General features: G+C 34.1%; 2 protein-coding genes across 3 annotated transcripts in view; one reads left to right on the top strand and one right to left on the bottom strand.

Annotated features, from left to right (window-relative positions):
- Positions 1–752: 752 nt before the first annotated feature.
- Positions 753–2,417, bottom strand: LOC112526642 (anthocyanidin reductase ((2S)-flavan-3-ol-forming)-like). Its single transcript, XM_025137013.1, has 5 exons — positions 2,259–2,417; positions 1,904–2,070; positions 1,602–1,814; positions 1,129–1,508; positions 753–1,038 (listed from the first exon to the last, which is right to left on the bottom strand). Exons 1-5 carry the CDS (start codon positions 2,377–2,379, stop codon positions 903–905), a joined length of 1,017 nt encoding a protein of 338 aa, XP_024992781.1. The 5' UTR covers positions 2,380–2,417; the 3' UTR covers positions 753–902.
- A 4,128-nt stretch (positions 2,418–6,545) lies between these two features.
- Positions 6,546–9,599, top strand: part of LOC112526547 (anthocyanidin reductase ((2S)-flavan-3-ol-forming)-like) — a 7,942-nt gene continuing 4,888 nt past the window's right edge. Inside the window, exons 1-6 of one of the 2 annotated variants that reach the window (XM_025136877.1) lie at positions 6,546–6,725; positions 6,917–7,083; positions 7,174–7,386; positions 7,480–7,665; positions 7,713–7,906; positions 7,997–8,097. In XM_025136877.1, coding sequence (XP_024992645.1) covers positions 6,593–6,725; positions 6,917–7,083; positions 7,174–7,386; positions 7,480–7,665; positions 7,713–7,906; positions 7,997–8,097 — 994 coding nt within the window. In that variant the 5' untranslated portion in view covers positions 6,546–6,592. Of the gene's footprint in view, positions 6,726–6,916; positions 7,084–7,173; positions 7,387–7,479; positions 7,666–7,686; positions 7,907–7,996; positions 8,281–9,599 lie in introns of those variants that run through there. The other variant, XM_025136878.1, reaches the window with a different exon arrangement.

The following is a 9,599-nucleotide window of genomic DNA, read 5'->3' as shown; positions in this document are numbered from 1 at the left end:
CCCCCCCCCTCGATAATGTTTAAATCATGCTTATAAAATGTTTGATGAAATCTCTTTTCTAACAATTTGTGTTCCAGTCCTAAACTAGATATCATTCATAACTTGGCAGATGGTATTGCTTTGTGAACCTCTTTTTTTCAAATCAAAACATTAAAAATATAAAAAAGTGGGTTTCTCATGTTGATATATGCTAATATATATATCTATATATATATATATATAGGTGGAGGTTCAAACGAGAACACCTCCATTTTATGAGAACGTGAGACACCCTTATCACATGTGATAATACGCGTGAGGAGACCTTGTGATGTGTGAACGACGTGTTCTACGACTTAGGTCGTGTCAAATGTTGTATGCGTCTATCATTTAGCATCACATGTGATGGTCATGATGGATTATAGAATCATATTAGCAAGAACCTTATTACATGTGATAATACTTGTGAAGGGGTTTACTGGTGTAAGGGTGACTTGGCCTGCAACCAAGATCACATCGAAAACGGTTCGCGTCTCTGATTTAGTATCACATGTGTATCATATGTGATGGAATAATAGTATCACATGTGATTGTCTATAATAAAAGGGTATTCTCACATTCTCGTAAAATGAAGGTGTTCTCGTTTGAACCCTTCCATATACATATATATATATATACATATTATATATATATATATATGTGTGTGTGTGTGTGTATGTATATATATATATGTATGTATATGTGTGTATATATATATATATATATATATGAAATTGGTAAAAATGATTCGATTAGCATATACATACAGAGGAGGTTTGTTTAACCTCATTAGTGAAATAATAACGACAACAAGTACAATTTAGGGTTTATAGAAACCTTAAATGAACATACCACACAAACCAAAACATAATGACAAGTTCTTGCTAGATATTGCCCGATCTCCTTGCATATTCGATACAATCATCAAAGATCGTCTTGGCATCGTGTTTGTAAGAAAACCCTTCATCTTCAAGCTTTCTTGAGCCCCATTTGATATCTCTCTTTGGTCCTTCGAAGTACCTGAAACAAGAAACTAACAATAAGTTACAAAGTTTCAACTAAACAAACTTCATTTTCGACTTTTGATCAAGTCTATCATAAAAATCTTACTCTTGCTTCAAATGAAACTGTGGATAGTTTTCCTGATAATACTTAGCCATTTCTGCACTTGTTATGTACGAGCTCGAGCATAAGAATCTCCCATTAACCATTGGCGTCTCTATGCAAAAGATATGTGCTCGACAAACATCCTCAATGTGCACGATCGGGATTTTTCCCATCAGTTCTTCAAGGTACCTTAGTATTTGGTATTGAGTCTCATCGTTCATAACTTGTGATATCAATGACATCACACTGCCTGTTATATGTAGAAGATGACCTCTTCCTCCCACCAGTCCACAAGATAATGCCACTACCTCCAATTCATTAGCTTCATCTTCCCCAATTTTCAAGATCTCCTGTTCAGCTCTTGTTTTTGCTTCCGTGTATTCCTAACAAAAAAAACTCCCACAAGATTTAAGAGTTCAAAATATAACACTTGTTAATTAAGAAAACTAAGTGCAAAGAAATGATTAACTAAAAACCTTTACGAAATCGTTGCTGTAAGGGACATTGATATGAAAGGGTGTCCAACAACTTTCATCCACGGTGGTCTTATAGCCGCTTCCATCATCTTTCAAAGGTGAAGCTGCAACAACGGATGCGGTATAGATGAGCCGTTTCACGGTTCTAGACTGTATGCAAACATCTGCAATCTTCTTTATTGCACTGATTGTTGCCTCAATCTTGTCATTGTACTATCAAGCAACAAAATCATTAGAAAGTGAATTTCTTTTTAGGTTTTTGGGAATCTTGATTATTGGTTGTAAATTCAAGAATGCCACACCTTATATCCAGAAGTGTGGTAGATGGGGGTTGCAACATGGAAAACATAGACACAACCTTGTATAGCTTCTTCAAACTCATTTGGTTTGTAAATATCAGCTTCAAACAAATGAAGTCTTTCTTCTGCATATGGAAAACCTCTTAAAAGTCCCACCTTGGATTCATCACCTTCGAATTAAACAAAAACCACACAAGTTAATATGCGGACATACATAGTGTTGGAACCTCTCTTCTCTCTTCACTTCAAAAGGGCGTTTTTGTAGAGTAATATAATAAGGTTCCACATATTCTCAGTATGGTAGATACTCTCACACATAAACACACAAAGATACGAAGAAACGACAGGTTATACGTACCCAAGTTTCTAAGAGTAGCATGAACAGTGTAACCATTTTGTAGAAGTGAGTGAACCAAGGCTGAGCCAATATAACCAGCACCTCCAGTCACACAAACCTTGCACCTACTTTTACTCTCCATTCTTCTTCTTCTTATTTCTTTTTTATGGTATCAAAATCAATTCAAAAACTAATGCTTATGGGTATAAAAGAACATGTAGTTGTGGTTAGTCGTGGATGTGATGATAGCTTTGTACCTTTACATGTGCTCCACCGAAGAATTAATATTGAAGTGACAGGTGGACCTAGAGCCAGAAAAGGACCATCAATATATGTTGGCAGCATATTCATATAAAGGTATTAAATATGTATCAAATTAGACCCATCAATTAACATGCATGGAACGAGTCACTGATAGTAATAATTAAATTGGTACCCGATATGTTTAATTGGTTGATAAAACCGTACCCATTTTGGATTGTTCGTATGATCCCTCACACCACCATTTAGTTTTCAATACGATGGTACTACATATCAACAATGTGTTTTTAAAAATTATACATATATATATATATATATCACTATTAAACTGGTCAGCTTTTCCGGTAGTAAAATCCGTAGAAAATCCGCCAAAAAACAGTGTTCCCGACGGATTTGGCCGTCAAAAAATGAGGCGCCGGTGATTTTTTTTTCTTGACGGATTTTTGGTTTTCCGGCGGAAAATGACCGCCGGAAAGTTGCCACTTTTTTTGAGTTTATTTATAAAAAAAAACCTTAACTAAATTTAGAAATTATTGATAAGATTAAAAAAAATTTGAATTAAATTACTGGCGGAGGTGTCCGCCGGAAATCTGCATGTCTCCGTCAGAAATTAAATTGCATAATCCGCCGGAAATCCGCTGGAATTAATGTCGGAATATAAGTTTTTTTTTCCCGAATAATTACCGGCGGATTTCCGGCCGAAGTCGAAGAAAGTTGACATTATTGATGTCCGCCAGAAATTCACCACTAATTTTTGGTATGCCGGAAATAGTCAGTTTTCTAATAGTGATATAATGTTTTTTTTTTAATTTTATATATGTGTGTGTGTGTCTGCACACGCATGATTATATATGATATGAGTGTTCTATTATTTTGGTACCTCCTCTCTCTCTCTCTCTATATATATATATATCTCTATATATATATATATATACACACACACACACATATATATATATATATATATATTATAAAGCGTTTGAATTTTTGTTATTAAACGCTCTTAAGTTTTTAACAATGCAACTACTAAGTAATTGAGTACAAATTAATAATGCATGATGAATTCAGAAGGCAATGACGAAAACCCACACGCAAATATGAAAAGTTGAAATTAACATCAAAAATTAAATCTAAACCACATAAAAAAACTGTCTGGTTGACGAATTTTCTTATTCATCCATAAATCTAAATTATCCATATCAGAAAAGTTGTCATGTTACTATGATTTTATGACCCACACGATATGTTTCTGAAAGGTGACAATACAGATATCCACTCAATTGGTGCTCGTTGTGAATGACCATATTACCCCCACAATTCTATCACTCTCAAATCAACTCTAGAACATTAGAAATTTTCAAAGGAAATGTTGATATAGTAATAATTTATATAAACATATATGTAATGCTTCATCTACCGTTCAAAAAAGAGAGAAAGAGTTTGTGAGATGAGAGAAGGAAAGTGAAGTCATCAAATATACAACTAAGGTGACGTTTGTTTTTAAGAATTGTTGAAGTCTGAAGTCTTATTTCACTTCTAATTTATAAGAAGTAGTGCTGAAGTTTGAAATCTAAATTAATAAGACTGTTTGTTTTTGTAAACTGACAAACGTCTGAAGTCTGAAACCTGAATCAATAGTTTGTTTTTGTAAACTAACAAACGTCTGAATATGTATAATTAACTATTTTACGACTTACATGATTCTAGTGTTGTGATCTTATTCGCTCCCAATAACTTTTTTGGGGGGTAATTGTTCTGTGAGTATCCAGGTCAGGTCAGTTTACAGGGACATTATAAATGGCTTAGAGTTATAGGAGGTCAACCTCATGGCCACAACCAAAAAATATGAGATTTCCATTAAATTCTTAAGCCTTAACTAGCAGTATGCCACAACCCAACTGGTTCACCATAAAAGTTACAAAAAAATAAAAAGAAAGTCAAGAGTTCTTTTGCCATACGTTACATACACATCATAAAACAGGGGATATTAATATAACTAGCTACAATTATTCAAGAAAATTGGTAATAATCCTTAAAAGATCCCGTTGAAGATATAAGCCCTTTGGTTTTCAAACTCTCAACACTGCCCCTGATAATCTGGTCTATAGCAAATAACTCAAGACCCAAATCCATGAGGGGAATCAAAAACAGGTAATCTTTGATCTTGGTAGCCCAGGGATGAAATCAAAAACACGAAAACACCTCAAGAGACGCACTGCACGTGGACGAAACCCACAAGGACGAAAACTCACATGGATGGAGACAGGGGTTCGATTCGGACTTTATTTTGGGTCAATTTGAGAGAAGGTGATAAAGGCAGGGTTTCGATTCGAGAGAACACTGGAGCTGATGTTAGATAGAGATGTGGTAAACGATTAGGAGGATATAAGAGATCAGTTTACCTCTTTTTTGTCCAGATCTGATTAAGAGAAAAGAAGCTCTGAAAACAAAAGAAAAACAAACGGTCTAAATTTGAAAACGTCTGATCAAATCAGACATAATTACAATGACATCGGATAATATGTTTGAAACTATTTGAAAATGGTGATTTCAGAACTTTGTTAACACTTAGACGAAGGACGTTTTTATAATGAAGTGTTTGAAACTATTTGAAAAAGTGTTCTATAAAAAAATGGGTTTATAGGACGTTTATCAAAAGGGTCCTGTAAAAATAGTTAATAAGACATTTTATTTTAAAAACGTCTTAAAAAGCTTGTTGAAACGCTTAACGTCCTATAAATCTATTGTAACGATATTAGATAGGACTTTTTTAATAGTTCTTAAAGTCAAATAATTACAATGACATCGGATAATGTGTTTGTATATAGGTATGTATATGTGTGTGTGTGTGTGTGTGTGTTGGACTTGATAAGAGAATTATTATCCACTATACATTCCATGTGGAATATATGTAATATTTTACATAATGTGTGTGTGTATGTGTATATATATATATATATATATATATATATATAACCAAAAGTATGAAAAACGAAAAAACAAATTCAAAAATCCGCCGGAAATATGCCGCCGGGAATCTGCCAAAAAACCTTAATTTTTTATAAAAAATTTTGAAGAATTTATTATTTTAAATTACCGACGGCCACCGGCATCCGCCGGTTATTTAAAATAATAAATTTTAATTTTTAATTAATTTTCGATGGATTACCAGCGGACGTTAATCTTAAAAAATTAATCAAAAATCCGTCGAAAATCCACCGGTAACTTATTGTAGTTAGAGTTAATAATTTCGTAACAATTTAATTTGTACAATCCGTTGGAAATCCGCCGGAAATAATGCCGGAATATAAATAGTGGCATATTTTCAACGGAAGTCAATGGAAGTTGATATTTTTGTTGTCCGTCGGAAATCAGCCAGTAATTTTCCAGTGGATTTTTTGGCCGAAAATACCCAGTTTTCTAGTAGTGATTGAGGGTGAATACCTGAGATCGAGTTCAAGTTCGCATTGGTGAAGCTATGTTAGAGGCGAGACTACGATGAGCTTGAACTTGGCTGAAATCTGAGTATCCATTAGAGTTTTATTTCTATTAATTCATAAAAAAAAAAAAAAAACAATAAACATCAAGGATTCAAGTAGGATTGATCATATATATGAGAAAACCAAGAGCAATGAAAAAAACTAGCATTGGAACTCATGGATTTGAGAATGAATCAATGATATAGATGAGAAACCATTTGAGCCAATACATTGTGATGTACAAAATAGGAACCTAATCGATATATAAAGACTGATTTAAGACTAATCTACCCTTAATTGATTACAATAATGATAATATACGCTAGCACTAATTAACATGAATTGCTATGGATGTATCGGTCCATGATGATGTTGACATGTTACTTATGGACAGGAATCGGTGACACACACACCCCCCTATATATCGTATGGACCACACCGTATGTGGTCCATGATGATATCTCGGCTTTCTTTTGCTTCTATTCAATATATGCGGTCCATGCCTAATCGTTTTTTGGTGCTTGTAGTACTGAAAATGCATAAAAACCACAATTACTTACAACCACATCTGATTTAGACCATATATGGGAAGAAGAGAATGAAGCATATGATATCATGAATTTAGAAATGGAAAGTAAGAGCAGGTGCAAGGTTTGTGTGACTGGAGGTGCTGGTTACATTGGCTCAGCCTTGGTTCACTCACTTCTGCAAAATGGTTACACTGTTCATGCTACTCTTAGAAACTTGGGTACGTATAACCTGCCGTTTCTTTGTATCTTTGTGTGTTTATGTGTGTGAGTATCAACCATACTGAGAACATATGGAACCTCATTATATTACTTTACCAAAACGCCCTTTTGAACTAAAGAGAGAAGAGAGGTTCCAACACTCTGTATGTCGGCATATTAACTTGTGTGTGTGTTTTTGTTTAATTTAAAGGTGATGAATCCAAGGTGGGACTTCTAAGAGGTTTTCCAGATGCAGAAGAAAGACTTCATTTGTTTGAAGCTGATATTTACAGACCACAAGAGTTTGAAGAAGCTATACAAGGTTGTGTGTATGTTTTCCATCTTGCAACGCCCATCTATGACACTTCTGGCTATAAGGTGTGACATTCTTGAATTTTACAACCAATAATCAAGATTCCCATAGCCCTAAAAAGAAATTCATTTTCTAATGATTTTGTTGGTTGATAGTACAATGACAAGATTAAGGCAACAATCAGTGCAGTAAAGAAGATTGTAGATGTTTGCATACAGTCTAGGACCGTGAAACGGCTCATCTATACCGCCTCCGTTGTTGCAGCTTCACCATTGAAAGATGATGGAAGTGGCTATAAAACCACCATGGATGAAAGTTGTTGGACACCCTTTCATATCAATGTCCCTTACAGCAACGATTTCGTAAAGGTTTTTAGTTAATCATTTCTTTGCACTTAGTTTTCTTAATTAATAAGTGTTATATTTTGAACTCTTAAATCTTGTGGGAGTTTTTTTTGTTAGGAATACACGGAAGCAAAAACAAGAGCTGAACAAGAGATCTTGAAAATTGGGGAAGATGAAGCTAATGAATTGGAGGTAGTGACATTATCTTGTGGACTGGTGGGAGGAAGAGGTCATCTTCTACATACAACAGGCAGTGTGATGTCATTGATATCACAAGTTATGAATGATGAGACTCAATACCAAATACTGCATTGATATCACAAGTTATGAATGATGAGACTCAATACCAAATACTAAGGTACCTTGAAGAACTGATGGGAAAAATCCCGATCGTGCACATTGAGGATGTTTGTCGAGCACATATCTTTTGCGTAGAGACGCCAATGGTTAATGGGAGATTCTTATGCTCGAGTTCGTACATAACAAGTGCAGAAATGGCTAAGTATTATCAGGAAAACTATCCACAGTTTCATTTGAAGCAAGAGTAAGATTTTTACGATAGACTTGATCAAAAGTCGAAAATAAAGTTTGTTTAGTTGAAACTTTGTAACTTATTGTTAGTTTCTTGTTTCAGGTACTTCGAAGGACCAAAAAGAGATATCAAATGGGGCTCAAGAAAGCTTGAAGATGAGGGGTTTTCTTACAAACACGATGCCAAGACGATCTTGGATGATTGTATCGAATATGCAAGGAGATCGGGCAATATCTAGCAAGAACTTGTCATTAAGTTTTGTTTTGTGTGGTATGTTCATTTTAGGTTTCTATAAACCCTAAATTGTACTGGTCGTCGTTATTATTTCACCAATGAGGTTAAACAAACCTCCTCGGTATATCTATGCTAATGGAATCATTTTTATCAATTTCATATATATATATATATATATATATATAGAGAGAGAGAGAGAGAGAGAGAGAGAGTTGTTTGTACAAACCGTACAAACCTCATTCAATCAATCATAATTTTTCATCTTATTTATTTTTTTTGTAATTATGAGAGGTTGATTAATCATTTTTTGTGGATGGTATTAATCATAGATATTATCATCTTCATTATATTAATTATAGAGAAATACATGAAACAGTTTTATTAAAATTTCATAATCATATATGAAACAACTTCATCAAAAAAAAGTATTATATGAGATAATTTCGTAAGACTAAACAATTTAATAAAAAAGTTACATAAGATTAAACAATGAAATCGAAGAATTAGGGTGGTTTGCACGGTTTGTACAAATATGGGTGGTTTGCATTTATATATATATATATATATATATATAAGTCTAATCAAATGAGAACTGATAAGTTTGTGGTAACTGTGAGGTCCAATCTCAACCACAAATCAACGGATAAATTAGAAAATTAATAATTATGGTAGTTTGAGTTAAAATTAATTTTAGAGGGCATATTAGGTATTTTTTAAAAACTGCTCTCTCCTCTCTCCTCTCTCCTCTCTCATCTCTCCGACTTCCAATCTCCGGCCTCCGGCCCTCCGGTGAACATTAATTCGACAGGTATCACAGTATATCACAATGAGTATCACATTGTGTATCTTTATTTTTAAGGTTTGAGTTGGTATCATAGTTGGTATCACAATATATCACAATGGGTATCACATTGTGTATCTTTATTTTTAAGGTTTGAGTTGGTATCATAGTTGGTATCACAATGGTATCACAGTATATCACAATGGGTATCACATTGTGTATCTTTGTGATTACTTGATATGTAACACCCCCATTCCGAAGGAAGGGAGGTTACTTCAAAACGTAACGGAGCGCTATATAAAACCTCCAAAATATAGTCTCCAATACAAAATAAAATCTTCCAATAACGAAATTGAATATAACTCCAAATAAGATATAAAGGTCTCCAAACAAAATATTTCCAAAATCCTCCAACAACCGAGGAAAATCTAAAAACAACCAAAGAAATCTAATCTAATAGCTAGAAAGGAACAAAATCTAATAAATGAATTAACATAACACTAAACCTCTTGAAATCCTTGGAACCAAGATTCTGATCTACTCTCTTTCACAAGACTTAGCCGCCCCCTTGATTACCTGCCGTGAGGAATAGAAGAAAACACGGCTGAGCCAAATGCCCAGTGAACGGATAAACAAATATAGAAAAAAACGGTATTACAAACATGCCAAAATCGAACCAAACGAGTACCA

Source organism: Cynara cardunculus, assembly GCF_001531365.2.
Source record: "Cynara cardunculus var. scolymus isolate 2C chromosome LG 14, CcrdV1, whole genome shotgun sequence".
Classification (NCBI taxonomy): Eukaryota; Viridiplantae; Streptophyta; class Magnoliopsida; order Asterales; family Asteraceae; genus Cynara; species Cynara cardunculus.
This window is presented reverse-complemented; position numbering and strand designations above follow the sequence as displayed.

Bases quoted from the DNA above. Each gene is read 5' to 3' on its own strand.
- LOC112526642 (XM_025137013.1), bottom strand. From the start codon at position 2,379: ATGGAGAGTAAAAGTAGGTGCAAGGTTTGTGTGACTGGAGGTGCTGGT. The intron at 1,815-1,903 runs GTGTGGCATTCT...GTTGCTTGATAG, and splicing joins ACCACACTTCTGGATATAAG to TACAATGACAAGATTGAGGC. The intron at 1,039-1,128 runs GTAAGATTTTTA...TTCTTGTTTCAG, and splicing joins CAGTTTCATTTGAAGCAAGA to GTACTTCGAAGGACCAAAGA.